General features: G+C 50.0%; 8 protein-coding genes across 8 annotated transcripts; 6 read left to right on the forward strand and 2 right to left on the reverse strand.

The window, feature by feature from the left end:
• Positions 1-13: 13 nt before the first annotated feature.
• On the forward strand, positions 14-2,968 carry SERLADRAFT_477535 (uncharacterized protein; the record flags this gene model as incomplete). The annotated part of the gene is made up of 15 exons (XM_007322859.1): positions 14-173; positions 227-423; positions 483-801; positions 850-982; positions 1,033-1,221; positions 1,271-1,419; positions 1,475-1,590; positions 1,640-1,766; positions 1,823-1,836; positions 1,886-2,052; positions 2,111-2,133; positions 2,184-2,268; positions 2,318-2,446; positions 2,506-2,643; positions 2,706-2,968. 13 exons carry the CDS (start codon positions 603-605, stop codon positions 2,797-2,799), a joined length of 1,563 nt encoding a protein of 520 aa, XP_007322921.1.
• Positions 2,969-3,542: 574 nt separating this feature from the next.
• On the forward strand, positions 3,543-6,060 carry SERLADRAFT_477539 (uncharacterized protein; the record flags this gene model as incomplete). Its single annotated transcript, XM_007322860.1, has 13 exons — positions 3,543-3,785; positions 3,860-3,992; positions 4,099-4,287; positions 4,355-4,503; positions 4,569-4,684; positions 4,751-4,877; positions 4,942-4,955; positions 5,011-5,177; positions 5,239-5,261; positions 5,327-5,411; positions 5,477-5,605; positions 5,668-5,808; positions 5,873-6,060. 13 exons carry the CDS (start codon positions 3,593-3,595, stop codon positions 5,961-5,963), a joined length of 1,557 nt encoding a protein of 518 aa, XP_007322922.1.
• Positions 6,061-6,700: 640 nt separating this feature from the next.
• SERLADRAFT_400309 (uncharacterized protein) lies at positions 6,701-7,405 on the forward strand (the record flags this gene model as incomplete). The annotated part of the gene is made up of 3 exons (XM_007322861.1): positions 6,701-6,978; positions 7,033-7,115; positions 7,181-7,405. 3 exons carry the CDS (start codon positions 6,745-6,747, stop codon positions 7,236-7,238), a joined length of 375 nt encoding a protein of 124 aa, XP_007322923.1.
• A 470-nt stretch (positions 7,406-7,875) lies between these two features.
• On the forward strand, positions 7,876-8,940 carry SERLADRAFT_477546 (uncharacterized protein; the record flags this gene model as incomplete). Its single annotated transcript, XM_007322862.1, has 2 exons — positions 7,876-8,378; positions 8,442-8,940. The coding sequence occupies 2 exons, from the start codon at positions 7,934-7,936 to the stop codon at positions 8,663-8,665; spliced, it is 669 nt and encodes a 222-aa protein (XP_007322924.1).
• SERLADRAFT_477547 (uncharacterized protein) lies at positions 8,905-10,311 on the reverse strand (the record flags this gene model as incomplete). Its single annotated transcript, XM_007322863.1, has 5 exons — positions 8,905-9,420; positions 9,484-9,670; positions 9,726-9,842; positions 9,901-10,137; positions 10,202-10,311. 5 exons carry the CDS (start codon positions 10,259-10,261, stop codon positions 9,002-9,004), a joined length of 1,020 nt encoding a protein of 339 aa, XP_007322925.1.
• A 292-nt stretch (positions 10,312-10,603) lies between these two features.
• On the forward strand, positions 10,604-11,613 carry SERLADRAFT_411122 (uncharacterized protein; the record flags this gene model as incomplete). The annotated part of the gene is made up of 4 exons (XM_007322864.1): positions 10,604-10,613; positions 10,681-11,229; positions 11,282-11,412; positions 11,491-11,613. 4 exons carry the CDS (start codon positions 10,604-10,606, stop codon positions 11,611-11,613), a joined length of 813 nt encoding a protein of 270 aa, XP_007322926.1.
• A 447-nt stretch (positions 11,614-12,060) lies between these two features.
• On the reverse strand, positions 12,061-12,521 carry SERLADRAFT_477548 (uncharacterized protein; the record flags this gene model as incomplete). Its single annotated transcript, XM_007322865.1, has 1 exon — positions 12,061-12,521. The coding sequence occupies one exon, from the start codon at positions 12,421-12,423 to the stop codon at positions 12,268-12,270; it is 156 nt and encodes a 51-aa protein (XP_007322927.1).
• A 1,033-nt stretch (positions 12,522-13,554) lies between these two features.
• Positions 13,555-15,515, forward strand: SERLADRAFT_417960 (uncharacterized protein; the record flags this gene model as incomplete). The annotated part of the gene is made up of 9 exons (XM_007322866.1): positions 13,555-13,687; positions 13,749-13,904; positions 13,967-14,220; positions 14,272-14,632; positions 14,682-14,729; positions 14,792-14,913; positions 14,970-15,274; positions 15,360-15,381; positions 15,414-15,515. The coding sequence occupies 9 exons, from the start codon at positions 13,663-13,665 to the stop codon at positions 15,513-15,515; spliced, it is 1,395 nt and encodes a 464-aa protein (XP_007322928.1).
• Between the last annotated feature and the right edge of the window lie 47 nt (positions 15,516-15,562).

Genomic DNA, 15,562 nt, shown 5'->3' on the forward strand with positions numbered 1-15,562 from the left:
CGTCCTTAGATATCGGAGAAGCAGACGCAATTCCATTGGGAACACCGCAATCACGGGACGCTCTCTGTCTAATTGGCGATTCGCTGCAACGCCCATGGCTACCAACCAGCCAACCGGCATCCCCACAGATAGCCTCATTATCTTTCCCTTTGGTTTTCCCGCGTGTATCACAGGTATGTGCATGTGTGCGCGCTACTGCATTGACAAGCTCTCCGATTTTAATCAGGTCCAACATATGCACTGTCACTCTCATGTTTCAAGAACATTCAAATTCCTTACTCAAAATTCAAAATAGCTAGTCGGAGCCGCAGTAAACCCTTCTGAGAGGCCGTGCCGTGATAATCTAATACACTCGCACCGCGAGTCACATCAGGTCCACAACGCGTTCTCACCCTTTTGTGTGCTGCAGTACTACTTTGCACTGTACGTAGAAGCAACGTTCTTTTCGCTATGACCAGGGATTGATCGCAAACCTCTTTAAGCTCTTTGCCGCGATTTGCCGCGATGCGAGTTTCGTGCGTAATGAAGCACCTATATAAAACAACCCAATAACCTCAGACCATCCTCGTCAGTCCTCGCACGTAGCATCTTCATTCAATAGCATGGCGAGCGATCTACCCTTGTCATACAACCTCGCAGGCAGTTTGGTAGCTTTTGCTGGCTATTGCGCATGGCGCTCCTATTCTTCTCGCCAATACAACCTTCCTCCAGGGCCTCGCCCAGACCCTATCATTGGCAACCTTCGCCAATTTCCCCAAGCCAATCAAGAAAAAGTGTTCGGCGAGTGGGGAAAGGAATTTGGTGAGTCGTCACTCTTGTGCTACTGTCCTAATCAACTGACTGTCGTAGGGGACGTTATCTACATGCAGGTATTTGGGCAAGGTGTATTGGTCCTCAACTCTGTTCAAGCAGCCCATGACCTATTGGAGACGAGAGGCTCGATCTATTCGGATAGACCACGCTTTGTCGCTTTGGGCGAACTGTGAGTGTCGTCCCTTTCTTTTGGCTTTGATCGCTTATTTCTCCACAAAGAATGGGGTGGGAGTCAGTCGTAACTCAAATGCCCTATGGTGATCGTTTTAGAAGGCACCGGCGTCTCATTCAAGATCACTTCAGTCGCTCCATGGTAGAATCATTCCGTCCCATTCAAACCCAAGAAGTACATAACCTCCTCAATGGGCTCCTGGAAAATCCCGAGTTGTTCTCGACGCATATCAGGAGGTAAGGCGCGCGTTTATTTTTCAGTCAAGTAAATATTAACAAGGCGCAGATTTGCCGCGGGCACGATAATGCAAATCGCATATGGTCATACCGTTGACTCTGTGGAAGATAAATATATCAAGCTAGCGGACGAAGCATTGACTGCAACCGTCAATTACGGTTCTCCAGGATCTCAGCTTGTAGACCTGGTTCCTGCTTGTGAGTCTCGTAGCTGGTCGATATAAATTATATGGATGTTAATCACCTATTATAGTGAAATATCTGCCAGTGTGGATGCCTGGCACTGGTTTCAAACGGCGAGCTTCTGTGGTCTACAAACTCGTTCGTGCAATGATAGAAACACCTTTCGAGATGGTCAAAAGCAAGATGGTATTTTGTTTCACAGCCCGTGTTGACTCTTGGCTTAAAGAACCTACAGTACCTTGGAACTTGCACGCCATGTTTCACCTCATCGTTATTAGAGAACTACGAGAAGACGTTTGATCACATGGATGCCGCTGAAGCTGAAGAGGATATTAGAGCCGCTGCAGGGGTTCTTTATGCTGGTAGGTCATTCTCTCGAACGCTCGAGATGATGCTCTAGCTGAGTACTTTGTAACAGCTGGATCCGACACTGTAAAGCTCTCAGTTGCGTTTACATCAACGAGCTAAATAGTGTTTTCAGATTGCCTCAACTCTTCATACCTTCATACTGGCCATGGCCATGTATCCAGACATTTACAAAAAGGTTCAGGAAGAAATCGATCGGGTGACTGGTACCTCTCGACTTCCGAACTTGGAGGACAGAGCCAATCTTCCTTACCTAAGTTGTGTTATGAAGGAAGTACACCGGTACGTGGCGCATTACGTTTTGTTTGTTTTGCAACACCTCTGACCATTCCATCCATAGGTGGAATCCCCCTGTCCCTCTTGGTAGGCAATTTCCTGCTAATCACCCTGCACGTCATGAATTTTTTGTACAGCTATGCCACATAAACTCATGACCAAGGACGATGAATATCGTGGGTATATTATTCCTAAAGATACCACCGTGCTTGCAAACGTCTGGTCTGTACTTGACGCTACTCAAGTGCGAATTGAACTCAACCTGTTACAGGGCCATGATGAAAGATCCGGAAATATATCCGGAACCAACAAAGTTCCGTCCAGAACGGTTTATGGAGATGACCAAAGAGGATGCTGAGCGCTATGATCCCCGGGAGGCTGTTTTCGGATTTGGACGACGGTACGTTTTGAAAGTAGTTGTCCTCCTTTCGAAAGATCGTTCATAGCAGCCATCTTTAGCATATGTCCAGGAAAACTACTTGCAGATACGGGATTCTTCTTGGCAGCATCACGTATCGCCGCTACCTTGAGTATATCAGGTGTGTTCGATGAAAGCGGCAATGGACCGTGTGCAGCCTTCGCTGGTGATCTCGTCAGGTATGTTATCCGCCCTTTTGTTTCCCCCGTTCGGCTATCTTACATGTCTCGTTATGATTTAGCCATCCACGGCCATTCAAATGCGACATCAAGCCTCGTTCCGAGAGCTGGCGCCAACTGATCCTGGAAGAAGATAATCAAGCGGCTAGTGTATGAAATGCGCCTCTACCGCATGAGTCACCGCATGTTCGGAATGCAAATATGCTTGTTTGCTACAATGTAGCAGAACTCTACCGGTCTCTCAATTGATACCCTTTGTGCGGTTCTTTTTACTCTGTTTTAGGAATGGAAGAACTATCGTACATTTTGTGTGGATTTGGCAATTATCCGTGAGCTCACGAGACCCGTCATAATTTGCAAAACGACATGGTCACCGGTTCCGGTAAGTGCAAATATACTGCATTATGCTCTGTTAGAAGCTCCACGCGTTGGCTCATAAGAGTATTGAGGACCTGAACTAGCTTTCGAACCTTACCCTGTGTGAATTTGTGCAGCGCTCGTCCTGTTTAATTGTGACCAATGTGATGCCCTTTTTTTGATTTTCCAGTTATTTTAGTCTTCGCTGCACTCTTCAAGTTGAAAATGACATTTCCAGGCTTATCTCGTGCGTGTTATCGCCCTTTTATTGTTTGTGATTGAAGATCAGTGGAACGTTCGAAATTGAATAGGTCCGTCCGGAGCTGCCATAGTCAATTATCGTATGGCGGCATACTGCACTCTTATATTCTCACCCCGCGGATCTTTGCCCTACTTCTATCCCTCCAACGTATTGTGTTGGCAGTGCCACCCCACCCCCGATAAAGACTCTGAATTGGCGCTGACAGTGGGTTTTCAGCATCTTGCCGCGATGATGGGAGTCCCTTGCGGGTATATAATGCGCCTCTGAAGCCGACACTGGCGACGTTTTTATTTATCGTCCCCCTTGAACGTCTTTATCATCAAGGGAGGTATGGAAGGATCGATGCTACGGAGCTTTGCGGGGGGTTTACTTGCGCTCATTGGATATGTCGCATGGCGCTCCTACTCCTCATCCCGACGCAAGCTCCCTCCAGGCCCACGCCCCGACCCCATCATAGGCAACCTTCGCCAGTTCCCCCGACATAGCCAGGAAAAGGGCTTCAAGGCGTGGGGGGATCAATACGGTGCGTTTTCCTGTTCTTATGGTAGCGTTGGTGCCGGTTGCAGTGGGCGCTGAATGCCATTCGCCGCGGCGCAGGGGACGTTGTGTACGTGCAGGTGTTGGGGCAGGGTATGCTGGTGCTGAACTCGATGCGGGCGGCGCGCGATCTGCTGGAGAAGAGGAGCGCGCATTATTCGGACAGACCGCGGCTCGTGGCTCTCGGTGAACTGTCAGTGTCGTCGCCTCTGCCATCTCGTCTTGATGGCTCACCTTTTTGTTTTTGTTTTTGTTTTTATGATGATGATTGCTGTTGTTGTTGTTTGTGTTTGGCATAGAATGGGGTGGGAGCTGGTGCTAACGCAGATGCCCTATGGTGATCGGTTTAAGAGGCACCGACGTCTTTTTCAAGATCATTTTAGCCGCTCTATGGTCCAATCCTTCCGTCCCATCCAAACGCAAGAAGTACACAATCTCCTAAACGGGCTCATCACAAGGCCCGAATGGTTCCAAACGCACGTGAGGAGGTAAGCGCACCGCCGTCGTTTCCTTACCATTGGCCTCGACGTAGCTCACGACCCCACCCCATCCTAGGTTCGCAGCGGGCACCATCATGCAGATCGCGTACGGCCATGTCGTTCATTCTGTAGAAGACCCATACGTGAAGCTGTCCGACGACGCGTTGGCAGCCACCATCAACTACGGCGCCCCTGGTTGTGCTTTGGTTGATATGGTCCCTGCTTGTGCGTCAGGCGTCTGACTTCCTTTTGTTGTGCATGTGGCGGTTGATCATGCCGTTTTAACGCAGTGAAGCATTGGCCTTTGTGGATGCCGGGAGCCGGTTTCAAGCGAAGAACACAGGAGATCCGTCAGCTGGTTCGTGCCATGGTGGAAACGCCTTTCGAGATGGTCAAGCGCAAAATGGTACAGACCTTACCTCCGTACTGGTTGATTTGACTTGAACCTGAAGACCTTTTCTCGGTTTCTCAGAAAACCGGCACTTGTCCACCGTGTTTCACGTCGTCCTTGCTAGAGAATTATCAGAAGACGTTTGGCAACGTGGATGCCGCAGACGCTGAAGAAGACATCAAGGGAGCCGCGGGCGTCCTCTATGGCGGTGAGCCTTCGGTCTTCGACTCTTGAACCCGATTTCCTAAATCACGTTTGTGTCACTCCTATAGCCGGATCTGATACCGTAAGGCTCCAGTCAGCTTGATCCACTCTGATTGATGATTTGAATGGCTCCTCAGATCGCCTCGAGTTTGAATACCTTCATACTGGCGATGGTCATGCACCCCGATGTGTACGCGAAAGCTCAGGAAGAACTCGATCGCGTCGTTGGCCCGTCCCGACTCCCAGATCTGGAGGACAGGCCGGACCTTCCCTACCTCAATTCGGTGCTGAAAGAGGTACATCGGTGCGGTGGACTGTATTTCATTCTATAGTGCAGCGCAATCTGAAGTGTGACATTGCGATAGATGGAATCCGCCTATTCCCCTCGGTCAGTGTGCATGAGTGAGATAGGCTTGTTCCATCTCTCATATCCCCGTGTTTTTGTTTGGATAGGTATGCCACACAAGCTGATGGCGAAGGACGACGACTATCGGGGGTATTTCATTCCCAAGGACACGATGGTCTTTTCAAACATCTGGTTCGTACCCTACACTACTAATATACCTGGCACGTGCAAAGCTCATCATTCATATCGATTCCTAGGGCCATGATGAATGATTCTGAGATATACCCCGAACCGCACCGGTTTCGTCCAGAGCGGTACCTCGAGATGACGGATGAAGAGGCTGAACGGCATGACCCCCGAGAAGCTGTGTTCGGATTCGGACGACGGTAACGAGAGAACCTACCCGCTCATCTCTATCGTTATTCACTGGGTGTTTGTTTTTGCTCAGGCTATGCCCCGGAAAGCTATTCGCAGACACCGGTTTCTTCCTGGCCGCATCACGCATCACCGCCACCTTGGATTTGCTGGCTGTCTTGGACGAAAACGGGCGCTTACCTTGTGCGAGGTTTACGGGGGATATCGTCAGGTACTTTCGCCACCTACTTGCTCTTTAGCTCCCCGTTTTATGTGTTCTTTTTTTGTGTACGCAGGCATCCCAGTCCTTTCAAATGTATCATCAAGCCCCGTTCCGAGAGCTGTCGTCAGCTGATTCTGGAAGAGGATCATCAAGCGGCCAACATATGAAGAGTGACGTCCAGGATAGAGGGTTTCTGTGTTGCTGTTGCAAGGTCCGAGCTTTCTTTTGATGATTATGTATTACTGTGCTGTATGTCCACTCTGGCGTCAGAATGCGGAACTTCCAAAGACTGCAGTGGGCGCACCAGACTTTTTTTTGAGCATTTGTTATCGACCTTGAAATTAAACTTACCTATATGATGACGGTTTGAGCCACGCCGTCGTGACATGAGTGTCAGGTACCCATGTCAGAGCCTTTAGGCTGAATAGATGTGCAGCTGGATTATGGCCACTCAGAGAGGCGCAGTGATAAATGAACAGAATGAGGTCTGAGGTCACTCGACCTGTCAATGACGCTAGTTTCTGAACGTATCGCACATTGCCTTCTGCTCTATTGTTTGGATAAATGTCATTGTGTGAGTGAGTACGCGCAGTTTAAGGGCACAGAACATGGCGTGATATCGAAGGATTTTCACCTCGAGGACAGGGGGGGAACCGTCCGTGACTTCATTCGGGTCCGTATATGGGGATCAGTGATCAATGATACATGTACTTGGCAGTAAGCCCGCTTTCGGTGAAAACTGAGTATCGTTGTTCGTCAGCCTGAGCTGTTTCAATCCACACCTGTAAAACTCCAAACAAACGAAAAAGTCGGACTTCTTGACAGCACATGATCAGTGCGACGAATGTTCTAGAAAAGAAGGGCAACAACCGTAAAACGCGACGCGGCTGAGCTCAATGTTCACGACCTCAACTTGCACTAGCAGTGTCAAGTGACACGGTCTCAGATATGACCTCACGAACAGACGACCGCAGGCAGAAACTAGCCTGTCCCAGGCACGAGGAGACACCACTTCTGATGAGCGAGACTTCTCAATCTGAACCGGCAAGCGGTACTCGCTTGCTGCAAGGGCCTAGCACATCTCAGGAGAGTCCTGCTTCGCGATCTGTTCACAAACAATCCGAAACAGACAGGGCGCTGAAGCTAGATGAATTGGGACCCATAGTGGTCAACCATGATGGGGTAAGTGGAAAGGGGTGGGTGTTTAGCGTTTGCGATGGCTGATTGGCGCGCCAGACGCTGTCCCGCATTGCGAACTGGGCGACGATGACGGAAGAGGAGAAGAGACGTACGATGCGAGTCGTAGCAGCCAGAAATAAGTACGTGCTGAACGAAAGTGAACGATACCCCGTGGATAGTTGATTCTGAATATGGGCTCTTGTAGGACTCGCCTTGCGAAACAGGACCCCACGGTGGGAAGTGGGGGTCCAGACGAATATTAGATTTGTTGGAGAAGATCGTAATGGACACGTTCCGTGGTGTGATGGCTGCATATTGGGCCTTCTGTTCCAGATTCATTTCTCGTGCTGTGGGCTAGAGTACTTCCTGACTGGATGAATGCAGTGGCATGTGGAGGAACAATGAATCCATTGTTGGTGTGATGGCTAGTAGTTCATGGGGTCGGAACCGTCGTGAAACATGCAAGAAGGCTCCTTTGGAATCTCTTCATGAAAACAGTCACCAGAAGGCTGCTACCATAGCCCCAAGACGCCTCGTGTTGTTTCAGTGGTCAAACTGAGACCCGGCCCATTTACTAGCAGTGCATGTCAGAGTTGGTTTAAACTTTTAAAGGATAGTAACACCCAGGCTTAGGGGGGGCGCGCATTGATGGCCGGCCAGGCTACACACTGAGCTGTTGCAAAAGTATGGGAGGTAGCATTCCGAGGCAATCTTTCCCCTTGGTCTGATTTCCTCCTATGGCAACTGTAAGAGTTACCTAGAATGGGAACTAGTTGTTTGGTGTTATGTTGACAGGTTTGGGTCCGAGTGGCCAGATTGCTTTGCGGAAGGTCTTCTGTCTCGGATGAGATACGACAACGTGATAAGTATATAATCCAAGCACGTCCACCGCCATGAACATCACACCTGTCGTTCTCCATCCCCGCTTTCATATTACCACTCTTCTCGACAGATAGTCATGTTCTCTTTCCCCACCATCCTCCTCTCCCTTATACGCGGAACCAGAGACAACACGGAAGATGTCCAGAGTCAGCGATCGTCGTCTCAGCGTGGTCCTATAGAGGAGTCGGTGCAAGTCCGCATGGACACAGTCACAGAGCGCGTCTCAGATGTTCCCCATACCTCCCATACCGCCCACACCGAGGCCCCAGAGCCCACTTCCCTCCCTCGCGCTACCCCGTCGCCCCCACCACCACCACCAGCCCACTATTCGTCTATGCAGATGCAGGACGATATGCTCCACGAAATATTTGGTGGTCGCCCCCTCGACGAAGTTCGAGCCTCCGAACTCGCGCCTCCTCCGTACTCCAAAGAGGGAGACTACGAGAGGCTGCCCAGCTACCCGGGCCATCCTGACGACGAGCCTGCCACACTGGCGCGATACCTCTTCATCTATGGCTTCTGTACGTATCCCTTCCTTTACGATCTTCGTCGCGCATAGGCTAACATCGCCACGCTGTCCCCAGTCTTCCCGCTCTTCTGGTTGTTGGGCATCGCCATTCTCTGCTCGCCGTTGGAGACCACTCCTGACTGGGAGCAGGGAAAGACGGAAGAAGAAAAAAAACAATTGCTCTCCGAGCTCAGAGCTGCCGAAGTAAAATGGGCAAAATACTGCCTTTGGGCGTTCCTTTCGTTGTCCGCAATCATTGCCACTGCCGTTTCATTTCTCTTCATAGTGAAGCTCCATTAAACTCTCTGTATTTTTGTTTCCCTCATCATTCATCACGCATTCTCACATCTTGTATTCCTCACCACGCACTCCTTTCTATTTGTATCATGTTATCAACGGCTTCAAACATTTTGTTAGCCTCGGCATACCCAATCTTACACATTACTTTACGACACTTCTTGGGGCAGCATGATGGTCTGCTATAATACCTACATACCAATGACGATACTTGCTGTGCTCGATTATATCACTCCAGCAGATTTGCTCAGAGACAAATACATATATATATATGCGCTCAACATTAGCAGCTATGAGCAAAGCATACAGAGATCGACAAAGGTTTAATTTCCAATCACTCTAAGCTACCCCTGCTTGTACTTTTTCTTTAAACCTTTGCACGACAGGGACCATCCCACCTTCGTCCACCACAAACCCCAGGCTCAGTGCATACGAGTTATCAAACCGCGCAGGCCACGAAGATACCAAACGACGATTCGTCGGATCGTCCTTAAACTTCACCAACCGCAGCGCCTCCTTCCCAGCCACCTCCTCCAACGCCCACAACTCGTCCCTCACAGTCGCAGTGAACCCCGGGAGACAGACGACACGGGTGTGCGCACGGAATTTCTCGGACGGTATGTGTTTGGCGATGACAAAGTTCTTCATGGTGGTTTCGGGGCTCGCTAGCCATGCTGCGAGATCGAGCTCGGGAGAGTCGAGCGAGTTACCGATGGGGCAGGTCGTTTCGACGCCTTTCAGCGGTTCGCGAATGATACCTGGTGCAGTACCTGTAGTCAGCCAGCCAGTCGTGTGGCTCGACGCAAGGAAGTCTGACATACCGGAGAGGAAAGCTGATGTGGCTGCAGATGGGACGCCAGGGCGTACGACGATAGTAGGGAGACGCATGATGCGCCCGTCGACGAAGCCTCTCCTGGTGTACTCATTGATGAGGAGCTCAGAAACGAGCTTTCCCATGCCATAAGCGCCTTCTGGGCTGGCAATGGTATCGGGGGTAATGACATGAGGCTGACTTACGGTTCATCACCATGCACATGAAAAAAGAAAGGAGAGAAAGGCATACCAAGGGTCCACCATAGACGGCGAGCGAGGATGCGAATATAAATCTGATGAGACGGCCTGCAGATGCCCCCTGGTGGCGGGCTGCATCGAGAACGAGTCGAACCGCGTCGACGTTGACCTTTTGAGAGCGCGGTTGGCTTGTGTCGGGCGGTCTAGAGGGAAGGAGACGTGCTCGCCTTCAAACCGAGATCAAAATTGTCCTCTGAGCCGCGGGACATGATGCCGTGTAAGCAATACACGGTGTCTGGAACACCAAAGTCGGTCTCGAATAGCGTGTTGACCTGGGTCTTGTCTGTCAAGTCCGCCTTGATGGTGATGGCCCTGGTGCCCCTGGGTGCCTCTGGCTTGAGGATATCAGCGAGAATAAGATACAGATTGGGACTTTTTGGATCCTCCAAGATGGTGCGCGCCAGCTAGCGATGGAATAAGCTTATATAGCGATCGGGCTGCGAGTATCGCAGAGCACGACGATCTTACCAGACTGCCCAGCCAACCTGCAGCGCCGGTGATGAGGACGACGTTGTTGTTGTTCGACATGTGTGTGTTCAGGTGTGCATGAGAATGGGGATGAGAATGGGAATATCGCCAGAGGATGACATAGGGAGCGGATGTCCTTTTTGTATTTTGGGTCCATGTCGGTCACGGTCAGGAGAAAGAGATTGAGCACATGCGTGTGCTAAAAGTATGTCAGACTCGGAACGTGTTAGCCGAAACGCTCTTTCAGGTTCACGACCACTGGCATTGGCAAGGCAAGATAGTACGGTTATAATGTTACACCATGCTTGACTGCAGGCTAATCTACTTTCTGATATACAACAGCAGTAACAGCTCCAACGCCCAGCTTATCGTTTCCAGCTTGAACCTCGAGGCTTATCAGCGATGGTCGATTGTGAGTAGGGCATCCACGATTTAATACGGACAAATCACACATACTCACCTCCCATGTGAACACGCAGTCGCCGAACTGAAAGCAAAAGCATCCAAGGCCAAGGACGCAGGCGTCACCAAGCTCTCCAACACCAAAGATCGCTACACGAGTGTTCCATCGTCAAAGACAAACTGGGACCCGAATTGGAAGGCAGCCCCTCCTCCTCCTCCGGCATCGCGTTCGACCGGCAGTGTCACTGCTGCTGCTGCTCCACGCGGCCCTCCGCCTCTCCCGCCGCCCCAGAGACCTCACTTGGGGGCTGGTGGTAGTAGCTCGCATGGACCGCCCCCTGTGCGACGTCAAAACCGCCCCGATGATGCTCCCTCTCCCTCCCCTCCTCCCCCTCCAGCCCGAGCACCAGTGCAGCATAGTTACAACCCACAAAGCTATGCAAAAACCGAGAGGACGGAGGAGATTGACTGGGCCAACCTCTCGTCGGAGGATAAAGATGTGTTTTTTGCTTGGCTAGATGAATTCTTCTCTCGCTTTCTCAATATCACCTTACCCCCGAGAGGGCAGGGCCCAGCGCCCCCGCCGACGTCGCGCGTACCCCACATATCAGTGACTAACCATCCCGGTCCGCCGGTAAGGCTGTGATTCGACGTCACGAACAAACATCATGCTGATAGGCCCCCCATCTCAAGCCCAGAGTCAACATCAGCTCCAGGCCAGCTCTGCCGTCCTGATAGGTGGAGTTGTTGTTAGCGGACGAGGACGAGGACGAGGACTCGGGGCGGTGGTTGTATTTTACGTGGTGTGGGTTCGTTTTCTTCTTTTATATCAGTTGATATTGTACTCTGTGTCTGCCTCTTTAGCTTCTATTATATGGCGATTGCAGCATAGAAATTTGAAAGGCGATGTTGCTGTTTGCGCTCGACTTGATTTTGACCCCACGATGTCTGAATATCGTTGGTATCCTTTCACAACCGTGCACACCCTGGACAGAGGTATCCCAATCTAATCCATCGCACCGCACCCTCGTTTGCGAGTCACAAACAAATACTCGCCTCTCTCATGAGCGTCTGCCAGACATGCATATTGCATATCAATCAGATCACAGTCATCTTAGCAAAAGGCGTCAAGATTTACTTCCAGATCACATTTGCTCGGAGAGAACCGAGCTATTCTTTCTTTCTCGCCAGTCGCAACAATAAGCCGCGACGATATCGCTCAATACTGCCTTCCTCGGGTTACCGCGACTCGATCAACTTGACGCCCGCCGCTCCTGCTCTGTCTCTCGCGAGCGCCCGATAGCAAGGACATGACTCAGACACGAGGCATTTCATTAATATTAATCTAGCGCCTGTCTTTCTTTCTAGATGTGAACGTCGCGTTGACGTGCGCACACGCGCACCTCAGCCAGAACGGTTATCACACCTGCCTTCCCGCAGATCTGGGTCGCAGGCGTCCATAGGGACTAGGGACGTTGGCGCTTTTCTCGAGCTTCTGTGGTAAAGGGCTGAATCCAATCAAACCCGTTTTATCGCACAATGTGCCTCATCCACGAGCTACAGGCAGTCAAGACCATACCGGTTCACGTGTACATCGAAATATCGTTCATAATATCGCGTTCGTGCCGTAAGTGCTCACTATTCAAAGTCCCAATCAAGTCCTTCTAGCCCTCCGTCTGCAACGCAAGGAAGGAATCGCGTATAACGCCTGTTCTGAACGCCCGTGATCCTGCGCCAAACCACTGGCTTCGAGATACTATGTCTCGGAATCCAAACAGGGAACTCACGTCCATCGCCCAGGTCCGGTTCACATAGCCCATAGGTTATCAACGTGCTGGAACAGTCCTATGCTGCCCATCAGTCACATAATGATAGTGAGGAGATCTGATATAGGAAACAGGCGCTTACAGCAAATCAAGGATCGATAGACCGTTTCAGTTTGTTCGGTCACAGTCATGATTGGGACAGATGAGGGTAGAGAGCGTCGCAAACCGATGTTAGATCCACCCTTCGCAGAAAGAGCTCATTGTCGCAATGGCTCATCGCCTCCGACCAGAATTGCAGTGATCCACGAGGAAACCGTCGTTGGCAACGAACTAGCAGTCTGAAGAGAGCAGAAATGGTCGGTTGGATCACGTACACTCGCACCAAACGAGGTAGGTGGGGGCTGGTTTTGCAAAAACTCGAAACGGTCTATCGATTCTTACATATTCTGCTGTAAATAGCTCAGCTAGTGATGCTTCCATTGAGAGAGGTGAAAGGTGATACTTTTTGTGTAACGAATTGGGTATAGCCATTCCCTTATCTCCATTTGATACCCAGCAGTCGTCTCTCGGAAATGATTTATATCAGAGGTGAGTTTTTAATATGGTTCATTTGGGCTCATCAACCTCACCTCATGTTTATACAAGTCACTGCGGCATGTGGAAACATCCAAACTCAGTGAATTTGGAAAATAGTATCATCCTGCCAGCATGATGCCATCGTTGCACTGGTAAATCTCACGAGAACATGCGCGTTCCATGTCCTGACCATCACTCGCACCCCCTCCTATACAAGCAATTCAGGCCCATATCAAAAGGATAACGCCCGTTCTTACTCCATTGGCAGCAAAAATCAATTAAGCCGGAAAGTCTTTTCCGAAACGACCTGCCAGGAATATCTGGCAGCAAACACTTTTATGACTTTGGTGGCATATTATGGTCGAGACATGAGGTGCCCAACAACTTGGTGCTGGTCTTGCTAACACCACCATTATCACATTAACGACCGCCGAAAAGTCAGCAAAGTTATCACATATACATTCCCGTGCTCACAAGTGGGATGTTGGCGCTTTCTTGGGTCTTCTGTGGTCAAGGGTTGAGCTATACCCGTTTCGTTGTACGTTCCTCGTGCATACACGAGGTCTTAGCGATAAGCCCAGGTAAAACGAGAAATGTCGATGATTTCTTACTACTACCAGTGCCAACTATTTAAATCCCTCGTGAAACCTTTGCACTGAATCCTTAGTCCCCACATCTATTCCTCTTGTCGCCCAAACACCAGTACTCGTGTTCAACATGCCAGTTCCTGTCCTAGTCGAACGTCGGTGTTCTTCAGCTTCAGGATATGCAAAAACTCTTACTGATCACAATTGACGCTTTAGCCCTCGCTGACTATACTGCCTCCGCCCCGATTGTGAAGCCCTCCGTGAAAACCGCGTTTCTACTTCAAGTTGCATCCCCGACTCCGAACGCGAGCTGTAACACACCCAATTGCGAGGAAGGGTTCATAAAATTAGCACTCGTCCCAGCAGCTGAACGTACGGCAAAGCAGGGTCCTGAGAATCAACGCTGATTATACTGACCGTTTCACGGTTCACAGATGTATCAAACTGGTTGGACAGTGTCCTGAGACCAGTCCTGCAACTAGTTCAAGGACAAGAAGCGTCAGAGTCCAATCCGAGTGGAGCCTCCCCTATGTCTGTTTTCAAGGGCCACCGAAGCGGTCCCGCTGTCACGTCGAACTTGGGCTCCGGAGCTCGAAACCCATTCGTGTTCTCCACCTTTCTGGATTCCCCGAGCTCGAATAGCAACAGCACGAGACGCACGTTTTTGCTCGGGTTCGACATCTTTCAAGTGACGTTTTTGAGTGTACTCTGGGAAAAGATTAAACTGAAGTGACTTTAGATACACGGCGCCATTGACCTTACTGCTCACACGTTGACCAATGGAACTCTCATAGTTGTGGTCCCGGTATTTGGCCCGCTCCGTCTGACCGAGACTATTGGAGGCAGCCTCGACGATCATAACATCAAAGTCAAACTTCCTTCTACGACAAACGTGAATGGAAGTTTCACTCTCTCGTTGGACTCGAAGGGTGAAAACCTCTTGATCGATTATAACATTGATGTCAGGTTTGCGGGTACCTTCCAAGGTAGTGGCGTGACAGTGGTATCCGTTCAAGCTTCACCTCCACCATCCACGACGTTATCCTATCCCGTAGAAATCTCCGAGCTTGCCGTCAAGAAAACTGATGTGTTAACTATCTGTAAGTATGTGTATCTTACACACTAGCCCTTATTAAAGGTCGTTTATAGCTTTCGCCGACCTAACGAAGCATGCGGACCTCAGCTACGAGAATTCTGGTAAGATTTTCCGACTCTGTGCATACAACTTAACTCCCTCATTATTAACGTGCATGTTTCAGTCTTTGATAGCTTCATTGAAAATCACTTTGACGAACAACACAAGCACATCATCGTCGACCAGAAAGGAGGCATGAACACAAGGGGATACAACTTCCGCATCAGCTTTCTCGACATATACGAGGTAATGTGTCCTATCAAAGCAAGCAGAAGGTATATTGACTCGAGTCTTGTGAAAAGTTGCAAGGGCACTTGAATCTGCACACAAAACACATTGTTGCGACGCTTTACCTCGTGGTGCCTATCTGGGGTCGTATCAGTGCGGCTGCCATCTCTGGAAGCTTGGCAAACGACCTCACAGCGGATATCAATCTTACCAGGCCATGGGTTGAAAATCCCAATTGCTGCGTCCCAGTGCAACTTCCTGCCCTTGCCCAAGGCTCAATCACGCTGTCGATTCAAGATCAGATTCTCTGGGCTAAAGTATCTACCTTGGTCAGATTTGCAGGATTTATCAATGAAACTGTGCCTTTGGTCACCCTTCCGTGAGTCGGACTCGCATATGTTGTCAATCCCTGCTAAGCAATGCATCTACTGTATTATTAACAGTCCCTTCTAAAAACGTCGTAGCGATGTCCTTGTTAGCTCGTGGGTATATAGTGGAAATATTTGTATTTGTGCCAGGTTCATCTTGTGTGGATTCATGGCGTGCCCTGTGGCAGCGCTGTATCATCTTGGATAGTTGAGAAAAATGGAACAGTCAAGTTCACTGTTGAGATAGCCTGACGATCGCGAATTTACTGGTTTTCGGGACACTTCCGGGTCCTGAGGAA

This window comes from Serpula lacrymans (genome assembly GCF_000218685.1).
Source record: "Serpula lacrymans var. lacrymans S7.9 unplaced genomic scaffold SERLAscaffold_14, whole genome shotgun sequence".
NCBI lineage: Eukaryota > Fungi > Basidiomycota > Agaricomycetes > Boletales > Serpulaceae > Serpula > Serpula lacrymans.